This window comes from Argiope bruennichi, chromosome 9 (assembly GCF_947563725.1).
Source record: "Argiope bruennichi chromosome 9, qqArgBrue1.1, whole genome shotgun sequence".
In the NCBI taxonomy this organism is placed as follows: Eukaryota; Metazoa; Arthropoda; class Arachnida; order Araneae; family Araneidae; genus Argiope; species Argiope bruennichi.
In genome coordinates, this window is record NC_079159.1 from 36,955,745 (window position 1) to 36,972,002 (window position 16,258).

General features: G+C 28.3%; 1 protein-coding gene across 1 annotated transcript in view; it reads left to right on the forward strand.

Annotated features, from left to right (window-relative positions):
- The window catches only part of LOC129984822 (EGFR adapter protein-like), a 36,723-nt gene that overhangs the window by 8,787 nt on the left and 11,678 nt on the right, over nt 1-16,258 (forward strand). Inside the window, exon 3 of the mRNA XM_056094784.1 lies at nt 8,283-8,425. Within this exon, the coding sequence (XP_055950759.1) occupies nt 8,283-8,425 (143 nt within the window). The remainder of the gene's footprint in view (nt 1-8,282; nt 8,426-16,258) is intronic.

Sequence of the window (16,258 nt, forward strand, 5' to 3'; positions counted from 1 at the left end):
ATTAATTTGTGATTTAACTAAAATTAAATGGTACACATGGAAAAAAAATGCTATTAAAATTTCTTCAGAAAAAAATTATTTAAAAAAATAGATGTATTAACTTTCAAAATAATTCGGAAGCTGAAGAAATCTTATAATTTTGCAAAAAAATTTTCTGAAAGATACATATTTTTGTAGAATTTTCAGGCAGTTATTTTGATTTAAATCAGTATAAATTTTAAATAAAATTCTTAAATATTTAGAATTCGATGCTTACAAATTAATATTTCTAATAATTCTTTAAATTTTTTCAAAACTTATTGAAAATAATAAAAATGACATTGGTTTATTTACGATTTAATAATGATAATTAAATTTATACTAAATTTCTTCATATTTTTCATGAAAGATATGTAATGATATTTTTTTTTTTTTGATAAATTGGCAAAAGTTTAAATGCACAGAATCACTCAAAAAGGCTTTTATTTTCAATTAAAAACATATTAGATGAAATGAAAATAGCATTCGAATTGCATTTTTGAAAGAACTGAATGAAAACATTTTATAAAGAAAGGGGATAAACACACGAAGATTAAAGCACGTTCTGCGCAGATGGGCTGTCATTTTATTTATTTCTTTTTTAGCTATTTTATCTATAAACAACAAAAGATTTACGTGTTAGAAATTTTCATCATTCTTAGGGTATGTTAAAGTATGCGACTAAGAATTCGGCTAAAACCAACCTTCCAAAAATTTTAATGTGTTGTAACAAAAAGTATTATTAATTAATGGCAAATATTTTAAAATTAGCATTATGGATTACTGTCGTTATGTTGAATAAAATTTCCTTACAGAAGTCATATTTTTTTTAAATATAGCTTTAAAATTTTCAATTAAAAATGACAAATTTGGATCTCTAATTTGAAATAACGCATCATGACCATATTACAAACTTGATTCCTATTATTTTTAAAAAAAACTTTTGCTTTTAATAATAGCAAACGCTAAAATGGACGCAAGGCTTTTATTAACATCGTCTCAAGAAGCACAAGTTTAAACGCGGTTATTGAAATAATAAAGAGTATCATTGTAAATATACTTACAAATAATCCAAAACATATTTATTAAAATTAGAGAAAAAATTGTAAATTCATTTTGCTGTAAAGCTAATTTTTAATTTCAAAATAATGTAAACATCTCTATTGTGCAATTAGATGTTCCAACGTTTTCGAAGAAAAAAGTTAAATTAATTTTAAAAAATCTAATTAACATTTTGAAAAACTCTTTATTAATAGAACTTCATGGTCTATTACCCAAACTGCAACTTGTACAAAAATTTGTAATTCTAAGTCCAACGATATATCTTTTAGATAATTTCGGACGATTTCCATGACGTTAAAAAATCTATTCGCATTTATATTGAAAAGTTTAAGTTTCAATTGTTAATGATCTATAATTTGTTATGAATAATCCTTGAATCTTGTTGATACTCATGTATCAACTGAACAATTCTAAAGAATTGTGTGTTCTATACTGAGCAACTCACTTTCTTTATTGAAACTTTATTTATAACGCTGTATTTTTAGAAATTTTAGTCATAACAATTAAATTTTAAATCTAAACAACTATAGTAACTGGAATTAAAATTTATCTTTAAAGCAATTTCATTTATGTATTACGCCTTTTTGTTAATGCAGTTCTTACTTATTTACGATTATGGTGACCTACATACATATTACTGAACAGCATTACCAGGTGTAATATAAGACAGATAAAAAAATAAATCATGTTTATGAAAAGTGTTTAAAATTCAACTAAATTTTATTTTGTGTCTCCTGTAAGTCTCAATAATTTTAAATAATTCGTTTCGTTACCTCCCATAAAGCATAAAAATGCAGTTATTGCATACTCTATAGAAACAAAATGAGTATTATTTATTTAAAAAAAAGCCCACTTTAAAATACAAATAACTTTCATCTGTTGCCACTTTTAAGTCTGAAGTTTTTTAATAATTCTTTATTATTTCCCTTAAGTATAAAGGTATAAGGAATACATAAACTATAATTATTATATGCATTATAGTAATAACATGAATTTATAAAGAAATTATATCAAAAATTCAAATAAATTTATGCTACCGTCTTTTACAATTTTAAATAATTCGTTAGTAATCTTCCAATGAATAATATAAAAGGAGAATAGTGCAGAACTTTTTTTGCAGAAATTCATGGACAGCAAACAAAATATCAAATAATTATTACGCTTTTATATTACAAGACATTGGGTCAGTAAGTTGGTGACTTCTATTCGGGAATCGGGTTTGGCTTCTATTTTCAGAGTTATTTGCGATAAATTAATCTATCTATTATACTTCAGTCAACAATCCATGGAAGTTTAGAATGATATAGTTTCTAAATATATCCCCTTTCTAAGAGTACCACCCACTTTCTCTTATCACATGCAAACCCTCTTTTACCTCCCCTACTATACTTGCACAAGTAAATCTAAATATATATGACGTATCCAGATAAAGCAATGATAAATTCAGATGGCTATTTATAGATATCAAAAGGAACAGAAATTCTGATGGAACAAAATATATAATCAATATTTGTTCTGTGAAATTACAAACACTACATATTAAAAATTATAAATCAGATAAAATACTTATCCCAAAAAATTCAAACATAGAAAAATGTCAAAAATGTTTTACACATTATATACTGATAATTAATAAAAGCATTTTAAAACAATTTCTAATGGAATCAAAAATTAAAACAAAGATTCAGCATAAGAAAATACAATATATCCTAAAAAGTAAACTTCGTTCATAATCAAAATCAAGACGATCTTTTTAAAAAATATCATTAAATACTCGATTTTGTGAAAAATTACTTTACATATCTTTATAAATTACTTTTTAATGCTCAGTAAATCGAATTTACTTTTTGAGATAGATATCCCGAAAGCATTTTTACAATTTTCAGCGATTATGCTATCATTTCAATATTAGTTTTGTCACGCTGGATGTATGCTAATCGTTTAATTTAGTAGTAGGATTAAAACAATAAAATATCTTTACCATATTCTGAGATATATATCAATAACAATGCTGAAGAAACTGTTTTATAGAATTCATTACAATACTAGTACCTGGGAGACCAAGTTTCTTTCGGCAGTTTTTTTTTCTTTGGAGAAAATATTTAAATATGAATCACATACTGGTTACATATGAATATTTTTTTTATCTTACCTACATATGAATTGGTCATTTAAATAAAAAAAAAATCATGAATGCACTTAATTTAACATGTTATTCGAAACATGGGCATTGTAAAGAGAACAGTTGGCTACAAATACACATTATAAGTAAACCTTATGAGTTCCTTATCTAACCAAAGAAAAACATATCCAATATTGATTTCATGCCCAAATTCAAGAATATTACTAGTACTAGCCGCCTTTGGCGACCAGCCGGTTCGCCAATCTTAATGTTCGTTTAAATTTTAATAATTAAATAGCTTGAACCGGAGTTTAAACCCTTTCTTCGCCAAGTTGCGATAACGCGCCAAAGCTGGCAATCTTTATTATGCACTATGATTGAACATCTGCTACTTTGCTTTTGAACATTTCTCAAGGCCGTTGTTGGCGGCGATTTTTAAAAATTTGGCCAAGCAGGGGGTTAAACTCCGGTTGTACCATTAAATATTTTACGCAATTCCAACTTCAATAGATTCTTCAGCAAAATATTTTAAAACTTCAAATTTTGATAGTCATATAATTCACTCATAATATTATAAAGGCCTTCAGTCATAACGTGATATGTATCTCTCTAATTTTCTGTTACCCCTCGTAGAATTTATGCTTTAAATTAAAGTGTAAATGATTAATCTGCAATTAATATCATAATATTTTTTACTGAAACAAAGCATTTTTTTTAATAATATGATTACTGATAATAGAGTCACTGAGCGTTTAAACTTTATGGGCACTAAAGAATATCTTTCTTAATTTATGTAATATCTCAAGAATTTGTCAACAAAATTTTCTCAGATTCATCATGAACAGATCTATTAATTAACAATGTTTAATTTTAAATGCATGAAACACAAAAAAAATAAAATGAATCGTTTAAAATAATCGGTCGAAAACAGGTTTAAAAAAACTACTTAAAAAACGATGTACTTAAAACTATAAGCATATACAAAAAAATATATAACTAACATATATAACTAATATAAATACAATTTAATTACAAAAGCATGCAACTAACCTAAAAATAATTTGAATCATGGAAAACAGGTTTAAAAAAATCTACTTCAAAAACGATGTACTTAAAACTATAAGCATATACAAAAAATATATAACTAACATAAATACAATTTACTTACAAAAGCATGCAACTAACCTAAAAATAATTTAAATCATCCGTTGATAATGGTTGTCATGGCAACAATCAGAACGCAATGCGCATGCGTGAATTTTCTTCGCAACTTACGTAACGCAAATGCGTGAATTTTTCTACGCCAGTTGGGGTAACGCTATGCAGATTAGTCATTTTTAATTTCCTTTATTCTGTGTTATTTTAATTCAAAAATACTTCAGAATGAATCTGAAACATGGATTAATTAACAATGTTTAATTTTAAATGCGTAAAACATTAAGAAAATAAACAGAATCGTTTGAAATAATCCGCCGAAAAATACTAACCCTAGCCTCATTACTGTTGGGAGAAACAAAAACGGAAGCCTTACTCATTTGGCGGTGGGGAAAATGGAAGATTTTTTTTGGCGGAAAAGTTGGCGGTGGGAAAAATGAAAGATTTTTTGGCGGGAAAGTTAGTTTTTAATTAATAATTAAAATTCTAATTAAAATTTCAAAAAAAGGGACCCCAGGTGCACATTCCCGACCTCTAAGGTATACATGTACCAAATTTGATAGCTATATGTCAAATGACCTGGCCTGTAGAGCGCCAACACACACACACACACACACACATTGAGCTTTATTATAAGTATAGATAACAAGTTGATTGGCTAACACAATGATGCGTTGCTGCTACTGGATGTGAGCCGAACATATTCGTATTCAGATAATGCCATATAGTGCCATCCCACAAATTTTTGTCAAAAAAAAAATTGAAAACATAAACAATCAGAGTCCAAAGATCGAAGAAAACATTTATTAAAATAAACAGAAAACCGAGCGAAAAAAAGATATACATTATATGCATCCAGTCATAAATTGAAAAGAGTCAATCAGACTCTTAACGCAGTTAAAATAAAAATAGATAATTCTGTTTCATGTGGGAAAATATGGAAATGAAATAGATTATAATCTAAAGAATAATTTTGCACAAGCAAATCTAGATGGTATCCACTTTAGAATCATTTCAATTTGAAATTGCTCTGGAAATGCTTTCATGATTGCTTTCTTTTATTTCCTTTCTATGTATAAAATATGCAAAAAAAAAAAAAAAAAAGACTGTAATATATATATATTACAGTCTTTATATATATATATATAAAATGAAAACGAAACAAAACAGTTTCGAAATCGCAACTAAAATTTATTACGTATTCAAACTAAAACCAAAAAAGAACTTCATAGTATTTAAAGAGCGCAATTGCAGCTACTTCTAAAACACAGATGAATTGATACAAAAGTATTAGAATCAAGTTAATAGGAAAATCAAAAAACCAAATAAAAATTAAACCAAAAAAATTATAAAAAATATTAAAAAAATATAAATATTATTATAAAGAACTTTTAATTAATGAATATAACTCTAATGCAACTTATATGTTAAAGAACACCGGGAAAAGGAATTAGATAAAAGAATGCTAGCTTTCGCAAAAAAAAAAACCCAAAACTAAGACTTGCTCTCTTAACTATCCTTATTTATTCCCAACAGTTAAATTTCATAAAAATCCATTAAAATTCAGATTCGTAACCTGTAGCACTGGCAGTTATAATTACTATACGGGTAAACATTTCTTTAAATACTTAAAAATTATCCTGGACAAAATAAAAAATGAAGACAACTTTATTATTTCTAGTAACAAAGAAGTACTGGATTTTCTTAAAGATAACAACATTAATAAACTTAATACTTTTGATTTCGAAAATTTATACACTAATCTACCTCATGAAAAATTAATAAAGGTCTGCACTTTTATATATGACGAATACTTAAATGAAAATATCATTCCTAAAAATAACTGGCTTGAGTTATGTAATTTTAATATTACTGAAAATTACGTTTTTAATGGTATTAATTTTTATAAACAAGTCAAGGGCATTCCAATGGGAACAGCTTTCTCAAGTGCTTTAGCTAATATTTTTCTACATTACTATGAGAAAAAAATAATTAAATATAATTTAATAAACGGGGGGAGATATATTGATGACCTACTTTTGATTAACTTCGACAATACTAATATTATTACTAATTGATATCCAAAAGATTTAATTCTAACAGATACAAATAAAAATCAACTTGAGGCTACCTTTCTGGATTTAAAAATCGAAATTGCTAATGATAAAACAATAGTTGGTATATACGATAAAAGGGGTGGTTACAACTTTAAAATAACAAAACTATGTAAATACCATTCCAATCTAAACTCTAAAATTTTCAAAAATCTAATTTTCTCACAAGTTAACAGGATTAAAAGGGTTTGCAATAATAAAAATTCTTATATTGAAGCATCAAACAACCTCCTTAAAAATTTAATTAAAAATGATTTTCCTAGAAATTACTGTAATGTCAAATTTTAATTAAACAAGGTATGGTTTGGCATTAATCCTTTGGCTTAAATAAAAATAGAACTTTCCTTGCATATTAGATCACTCAATAGATGGCGCTGGGAGCCTACATTTGTTTACATAATTTACCGTTAGTGTTTTAAAAAGCGGGAATCACAATCGATAGCTTAAAATTTCCTTGACTGTTGATGATATGTTCTGGCCTTTTCGTTTTTCCCTTTAGTGCTATTTTTTGTTTGTATTGTTATTTTTGTTATTGTATTTTTACTTTATAGTGGTTATTTTCTTCTAATTTGTTGTTTTGTATTTTCCTTTCTGTTAAAATGGTATATCTCTTGGGCATAATTTCAGGGGATTTTCGGGTCACGAGGAATCATTATTAGACAAATGGCTGCATTTCCTCACAGAAAAAATCCTTTTCTTTGAATCCCTGCCTGAGGGTGACCCTTGAAAAAGTCTTCAGGCCGGATTCTTTTTTATATTTTTTTTATGTTTTTTATAATTTTTTTGGTTTAATTTTTATTTGGTTTTTTGATTTTCCTATTAACTTGATTCTAATACTTTTGTATATATATATATATATATATATATATATATATATATATATATAGAGAGAGAGAGAGAGAGAGAGAGGGGGGGGGGGAGAAAGAGAGAGAGAGAAAGATATAAATTTTCTCTGCTCTCATGCTGACAATGTGACAATATCATATAGCGCCATCTTGTACAATTTTATGGTACTTGCATAGTGTTAGGACACGATTTCACCAATAAGTTCAAATATATAAGTTATAATTGATAAACTGTAAAATAAATACTTTAATGTTACAGATTGTTTCAAATGACATGTTAAACTAAGTGCGTTTTTATATTTAAATGACCAGTTCGTATGTAGGTAAGATTAAAAAAATAGTCATATGTTATCAGTATGCGATTCGTATCTAAATATTTTCTCCAAAAAAAAAAAAAAGAAAGAAAGAAAAGAAAAGAAAAGAAAAAGAAAAAGGAGAAGAAAAAACCTACCTGGCAAAATTTGGTCTTCCAGGCACTAACTTTTAATTATACAATATGAAACTACTTTAAACGTTGAAACATTCGAACAAATCTCAAAATTCGACAAATATCCACATTTATACCTCCCTAATTCCTTGAAAACCATCTCTGGAATTATTCTATGTCAATCGAACATTGTGATGTCTGTCTATCAGGAATTCTGTAACTCCAATATGCAGTGAGCTAACAGTTGATATTTGGTATGCTCTCTTTACATTAAAATTGTTCATAACTGTCAAACTGAGAATAAAATTAGCCACAAAAAAAAAACGTCCATCTGTGTAAATTTAAACGCGATAATTTAACCCCCCCCCCGAAAAAGATGGATGTTATATGATACATTGGTTTATCATGTGAATTTTTAATGTGTACCTAATTTTGAAACAAATCCATTCATTAAGTTCGTTAGCATATTTTTTTTTACAAATTGCTCCTGATTTTTATTTATAATTGCTAATTATGATTTATTTTAATCCATTTGACAGGATCGTCAATCGACACAAGGATGTGGCAGTCTAACCGAACCTTCCCAATCAGAAAATTTATATCCACTTGTAGATCTTAGAGAAGAACGAAGTGAACAAAAAGAAGATCCACCCTCATCGTCTGATGCAGACTTCAATGAAAGGTAAAGAGATTTTTTGGGGGGGAGGGGAGCATTAAACTTTCAAGAAAATTATCAACTCTTTTTACTGAAACACATACGAAATCGTCATATTCACTCAAGAAATTTAGTGGTCTGTAAATTCATGTAAAAATCTGAATAACAAATATCAGGAACTCTATAAAAATACTTTAATTTAAAAGAAAACTAGCTATTTATACACAGCTAGTTTAATAATGAACTATTTATAAACAGCTAGCAGCCTTTTGCAACTTGTTGGATCACCAGAAATTATCGCTATCTTCACTTTCTATTAAATCTCTTATACATTACTCAATATTTATTATTGCCTTGGAAAACTATTTATTAGTATTATATTGTAATTAAAATTATATATATGATATATATAATAATGATATTATGTAAATGAGTATAACATGAGAATAAATGTAAATCCGTGAATGAATGTAATAGCCTTACACCTGTTCTATTCATTGGATACATGAACGAATTTAATACAGTCAAATGCTGTGGTATCATAGCACTTAAGAATTTAATTGCTTGGCTCATGTATCTTCTAATTTTCGTTGTACTGTAACTGCACATTTTATTGAAAACGTAATTTATATCGACATGAAACAAAAACCTTCTTTACTGGTTTTCAGTAATGGTAGAAAATCACAAAACTAAATATTAGACGAAACAACAAAACTGGCTTGCATTTAGTTCAGGAATTTAATTTATTATTGGAAACGAAACAAAAAAAAAAGATTCTTTAAAGATTTTCAAAATTTATAAAACTTTTGTTCGTTTAATGAAGATATATATATATATATATATATATATATATATATATATATATATATATATATATATATATATATATATATATATATATACAGTGGCTCAAACAATTGAGAGTACACCTTATTTTTACTTGATAACACCGACTTTCAATATAAATAACACATTAACGAAAAGTGCAAACATTTTTTTTATTTTTACACATAATAAATGGTTTGATTTAGAGTAAAAACAAAGAACAATCAACAAAAAATTTCCAAATTGAAAAATTTTAGAAGCATTTGAAATAAACATACGCAGATTTTTATCTCAACAAATTAAGAATACACCAATGAAATTTTTGTAATATTTCGCATAGAAAGAAAGTGGAAGTATTTAGTTGCATGTATTTTGACTTTTTTAATGTCCTTTAAATGTCGTGGTACCGATTAGACAAATTTTTGGTGGTATTTGAAGATATTTTACCCCATTCTTCTTGCATCACTTGTTTTAAATGGGTTTCGTTTCTAATTTTATGTTTTTGGACCACTGTTTCGAGTGTGGACAACAGATATTCAGTGGCATTGATGTCAGGGTACTGTGGTGGTGCGTGTAACTGCTGTTTATAATGAATAAGATACTACATTTTGACATTGCTTGCGTAGTATTCGGTGTCGTTGTACTGCTGGAAAATGAAATTTTCAACTAAACCTAAATACTTAGCATCTTCCTTTAGATTGCTGGGAAATATAGCTAAGTAAACCATATGGTTCATAATACCATCTATAAAAGCTAAATTTTCTACCCCGGATGAAGCCATAAAACCCCAAATCATTAAGGAGACACTATCATGTTTAACTGTAGGACGTAAATTGTTTGGATCAAAAGCAGTATTAGGCTTTCTCCATACAGTGCGACGGCTGTGACTGCCAAAAATGTTGAATTTTTTTTACATCACTAAATATGACTTTCTTCAAATAGTTACTAGTATTCAGTTGATGAGTTTTTGCAAATTTCAAACGCTTTTTCTGAATTTGCAAATTGATAAACGTTTCTCTGTAACAATTCAGCTTTTATATCCAGATAGTCTAATTACTTTCGCATGGTTTCAGCACTTACACTTCTGTCTATGATTTGAGAAATTTCTGCAGAAAGTGGAATGAACCATATGGTCGGAGCAATCTAAACGAGAGTGCTAAAAATTGGGTTTAGATTGAAATTTCATTTTCCTGCAGGACAATGACCTCAAACATACTGCATATAACGTTAAAATGTGTTGTCTTTTAATTTGTAAATAGCAGTCACACACACCACCACAGTACCCTGACATCAATGCCACTGAATATCTGTTGCCCACACTCGAAACAGTGGTCCAAAAACATAAAATTAGAAACGAAACCCATTTAAAACAAGTGATGCAAGAAGAATGGGGTAAAATACCTTCAAATACCACCAAAATTTTGTCTAATCAGTACCACGACGTTTAAAGGCTATTAAAAAATCCAAAATACATGCAACTAAATACTTACACTTTCTTTCTGTGCGAAATATTACAAAAATTTCATTGTTGTATTCTCAATTTTTTGAGATAAAAATCTGAGTATGTTTATTTCAAATTCTTCTAAAATTTTTCAATTTGGAAATTTTTTTTGATTTTTCTTTGTTTTTACGTTAAATTAAACTATTTATTATGTGTAAAAATAAAAACATGTTTGCACTTTTCGTTAATGTGTTATTTTTATTGAAATTGGATTTATCAAATAAAACTAAGGTGTACTCTCAATTGTTTGAGCCACTGTATATATATATTTTAAATTTAACATGATATAAAAATCATTTACTGTGCTCTAATTCTTTCAGGCGTCACCGAGAAAAACGTCAAAATCATGTTTATTTTTAATTAATTAAAATTTTAATTAAAAATTCTTAAAAACGCATCAAAATACATATAGCTATTTTTCAAAATATATCTAAGCCATATTTGGTAGGTCTACATCTTATACTCTTTTCCGTCAACACCAATAACAATCAAAATCAACAAATTCATCCTTATTAAATAGAAAGAAGATGTAGAAATCGTATTGCTTTTATTAATGTAAAATTTAAAATACCCTTTTTAAACCTAAACTTCGCAAATCGATGTTTATACTTTTCAATTTTACTTTATAAATGCCTTTCTAAGCGATTATTTTTATCAAAATTCTTTCCGAAATAATTAACAAATTCACTCTCATTAAAGAATTATTATATTTATCGAGGCTATCTTTTTCAGCAACTCAAAAAAAAAATTATCAAAATCCCTTATAATTCAATTATTATAAGGAATCAATTTCTTGAAATTATTTTAATTGTTTCAATTTTATTTTCTTTCACATACATTAATTTCTGTTCAGACGATAAAACTTGCAATTAAAATTATTTTCATTTTTTTATTCTAACATTTTTCTCAAATCAAACGAAAAATAAATACTGAGACTCTTACATTTGCATACATTTTAAATTGCTAAAAAATTCATTATTATCTTGAGCATGTATGTGTTTTTGACTGAAAAGCTCAATGTCATCAGCGTAGGCGAAAAAATATCGAACCATTTATATTCAAACTAATGACACTTAGAGGGAAACAGAAACCTGTATTTATATATAACTTAGTTTGACGTTTTAATTTCCGTTAATAACATGCTAAAAATTGAACTAAACCTCTTTACAAGTAGATTTCAAAATTAATCGTTTGCGTTTCTGAAACCTGCTTTCGCCAATTATGTTTTTTATTAATTTAATTAAATATTTTAATGCGTAGCATTGATATTAAAAAACGCAACGTACATATTTTCTTCTTTATTTATGTACACATACAAGCATTAATATAGGAAAAAACAATTACTTATCGCACCAACACATTAAATTCTTTTTTATAGCTAAAATCGTAGCAATCTGTCAGTCTGCAGACGAGCTGCCAGTTCTAGTCAAAAATATTTTGATATTTACTGACAATTATTCTGACTTACCCCACTTAAAAATAACACTTTCCATTCGCTTGAAATGAGTTAATGTCAAACCTTAAAAATATATATAATGAAAAACCCGAATCAGAAAAAAATATATATATATATATATACAGTGCTCAAAAAATTGAGAGTACACCTTACGTTTACTTGATAAATGCGACTTTCAATATAAATAACACATTAACGGAAAGTGGAAACTTGTTTTTATTTTTACACATAACAAATGGTTTAATTTAGAGTAAAACTAAAGAAAAATCAAAAGAAAATTTCTAAATTGAAAATTTTCAGAAGCATTTTAAATAAACATACGCAGAATTTTGCCTCAAAAAATTGAGAATACACCAATGAAATTTTTGCAATATCATGCATAAAAACAAAGTGTCACTATTAAATTGCATGTCTTTTGGCTCTTATAATGGTCTCTAAACGTCATGGTACCGATTCGACCAATTTTTGGTGGTATCTGAAGATATTTTACCCATTCTTCTTGCACCACTTTTAAATGGGTTTTGTTTCTAATTTTGTATTTTTGAACCACTTTTTCGAGTATCCCCCATGAATATTCAATGGCATTGATGTCAGGGTACTTTGGTGGTGTGTGTAACTGTTGTTTACAATGAAAAAAACATCATATTTTAACGTTACGTGCATTCTGTTTGGGGTCGTTGTCCTGCTGGGAAATGGAATTTCCATCTAAACCAAAATTTTTAACACTTTCCTTTCGATTGCTGCTACCATATGGTTCATCCAACTTGTTGCAGAAACTTTTCAAATCATAGGCAGAAGTGTAAGTGCTGAAACTGTGCTAAATGCCATTAAACAAGCTGGATATAAAAGTAGCATTGTTAGAGAGAAACCTTTCACCAGCTTGAAAATTCAGAAAAAGCATTTGAAGTTTTCAAAAACTCATCAATTGAAGACCAATAACCTTTGGAAGAAATCTATATTTAGTAATGAAAGAAACCTCAACATTTTTGGCAGTGACAACCATCTTACTGTATGGAGAAAGACTAATACTGCTTTGTATCCAAAAAATTTACGTCCTACAATTAAACATGATGGTGACTCCGTGATGATTTGAGGTTACATGGCTTCATCAGGGTAGGAAATTTAATTTTTATAGATGGCATTATAAATGATACAGTTTACTTGGATATACTTCGCAGCAATCTAAAGGAAAGTGCTAAAAATTTGGGTTTAGATGGAAATTTCATTTTCCAGTAAGATAACGACCCCAAACAGAATACACGCAACTTCAAAATATGGTGTCTTTTTCATTGTAAATAGCAGTTACACACACCACCACAGTACCCCGACATCAATGCCATTGAATATTCGTGGGCCATACCCGAAAAAGGGTTCAAAAACACAAAATTAGAAACAAAACCCATTTAAAACAAGTGGTGCAAGAAGAATGGAGTAAAATATCTTCAAATACCACCAAAAGTTGGTAAAATCGGTACCATGACGTTTAGAGGCCATTATAAGAGCCAAAAGATAAGCAATTTAATAGTGACACTTTGTTTCTATGCATGATATTGCAAAAATTTCATTGGTGTATTCTCAATTTTTTGAGGCAAAATTCTGCGTATGTTTATTTAAAATGCTTCTGAAAATTTTCAATTTAGAAATTTTTCGTTGATTTTTCTTTATTTTTACTTTAAATTAAACCATTTGTTATGTGTAAAAATAAAATCATGATTGCACTTCCCGGTAATGTGTTATTTATATTGAAAGTCGGATTTATGAAGTAAAAGTTAGGTGTACTCTCAATTTTTTGAGCCACTGTATATATCTTTTATGGGTTTCTGGTTATTCAGGAATCTTATAGAACGAAGAAGCCAACATTCTTGAAAAAAATAGTCTCGGAATTCTGACCGTTCATGGATTGGATATTCCCAGAGAATATGATCTCCATTCTGAGAAAGAATTCAACACGAATTACGTCAGAATATTATCTTTAAAGCAAATATCCAGCTTCGATTCAGAACTTTCTAGAAATTATTACCAATCGCTAAATAAACCTGAAGAATAGTACAAATTAAACCTATTGTGTGTATGATTTATGAGGCGATGATAATACCAAGCCTTTTGCACAAATTCAACCTTTCTTACAAAACTTTGAGCATCAATTGTAAAGAATTCAACGTCATTTCCCATCTCATATTAAAATCCACAATATATCTAATCGTCAGAATTTTACTCTGAAAAAAAAATAATAACTTAACATAGTTCAACCCAATATTTCGTTTCCCTTTTTTTCATCTCAAGCTGGTGTCAAAAAAATCATCGAACCACCTGCATGCAAACATTGAAGTACTTTGACATCCATTAACTGCAACCTTTTAGCAATCAGGAGATAATGGCCATTGTTACTATTTATCCTATTTTTTTATGTAGAGTGGTCTCCTAAAAATTTTCTCGCATACTCTTCAGTAAAGATGTTATCTTAGAGACCGCCTTACATGGCACTTGTATACAATAGTTATGAATTATTAACTTTTAGTGTGAGTTTAGAATTTTTATTGAATCTATCGTGTCATCCTTGGCGAGTTATTTGGTGTTTATTTCCTGACATGCGTTAATAGTAAAATATTTCAGTAAGCTAAGTAAGTTAATAGTAAAAGCTTTTTTTATCATATTAAAAAGATATTTAAAAAAATTTATCTAAAAATTGGAAAGTCAAAATCGTAAAAATTGTTGGTTTGGAGAGAAAATAAAAAGAAAGTTAAGCAATAATATCATAATGAAGAAATTCCTAGGCATTCGATAAAAGTTAAAAATGTGTTATAAATGCTTCTAAAATTCTAAATAATTTATTTTGTATATTTTAATATATAAATAAGTGCAAGCTTTAATTTTTTTTTTTTTTTAAATTCTTAGTTGTTTAAATTTTTCACTAAGCAATAGGAACTCAAATTACTTTTGATAAGATGATTATGTGGCGGGAAAAGGTTTATTCAAAATTAAATTTCATATTTAGTGAATAAAATAACAGAATTCTCATCACTGAATTGCTCATAAGAAAAATCATAAAGGGTATTTACCAAACATTTTCAAGCTCAATCTCAAATTTCATGAATAAAATTTAAATAATATTTTCCGAAAACAAACTCTCTTTCGACAAAACTTTTGATAACATTTCATCCCGGAACGCATACACTTTTCACACAACATTTAATTTCAATTCGAAAATTCATGCAAGATTGCATAAACAAAACTCCGAAACTTAAAATCAGCGCTGCAGCTGAAAACTCCCAGCTGCCCAAGACAGATGCCACCAGCTGCGGCCGACTCAACAGTTCCGCCCCGGTGAGTCAAATCGCATCTTTACTTACCCAGCAAAAGGGCTCATCACTAAAATTACACGACTAAAGCAACACTATCACTCGGGGCGTAAATGAAGCCATTTCACTCGCCAGGGCGCAAGGATTACACGCAGTCAGCGACGGCACCTCGCCCCTGTAAATTTGACAGGACCATTAATTGCCGGTTTTGGTTACAGTTGCGGTTGCAGGGTGGGAAATTATGGAATGGAAATTGCGATGGCATCTACTGCTGGTGTCCTCTCATATCAATTCATGAGTGCTGGATTGACATCGTAATTGTTTTATATGGGTAGTCGAAATGGGAGATTATTGCTCCAAATGAAGTGGTAAAGGTGTGAGAGATCGCTTGCAATTTTCATCTTTCAGGATTTGTCTTAATCAGTTGGAAAATGTTAAGGCTACATATAAAATGTATTAAAATAGTTATTAGAATGAAAGTAAATTTGTATTGTTGAAAATATTGAATGACTTTTGACTGGATTGCCATTGTAATTGTTTTATATGGGCAATCGAAATGGGAGATGATCCTTTCAAATGAAGTGGTAAAGGTGTGAGAGATCGCTTGTAATTTTCATCTCTCAGGCTTTGTCTTGTCAGTTGGAAAATGTTAGGACTGTATGATATATATATAAAATAATTATTAGAATAAAAATAAATTTGTATTGTAGAAAATATTTTATGTTATCTATGCTTTTATTCTCAAAAATAGTATTTCCAATTAATTTTTGTTAACTATT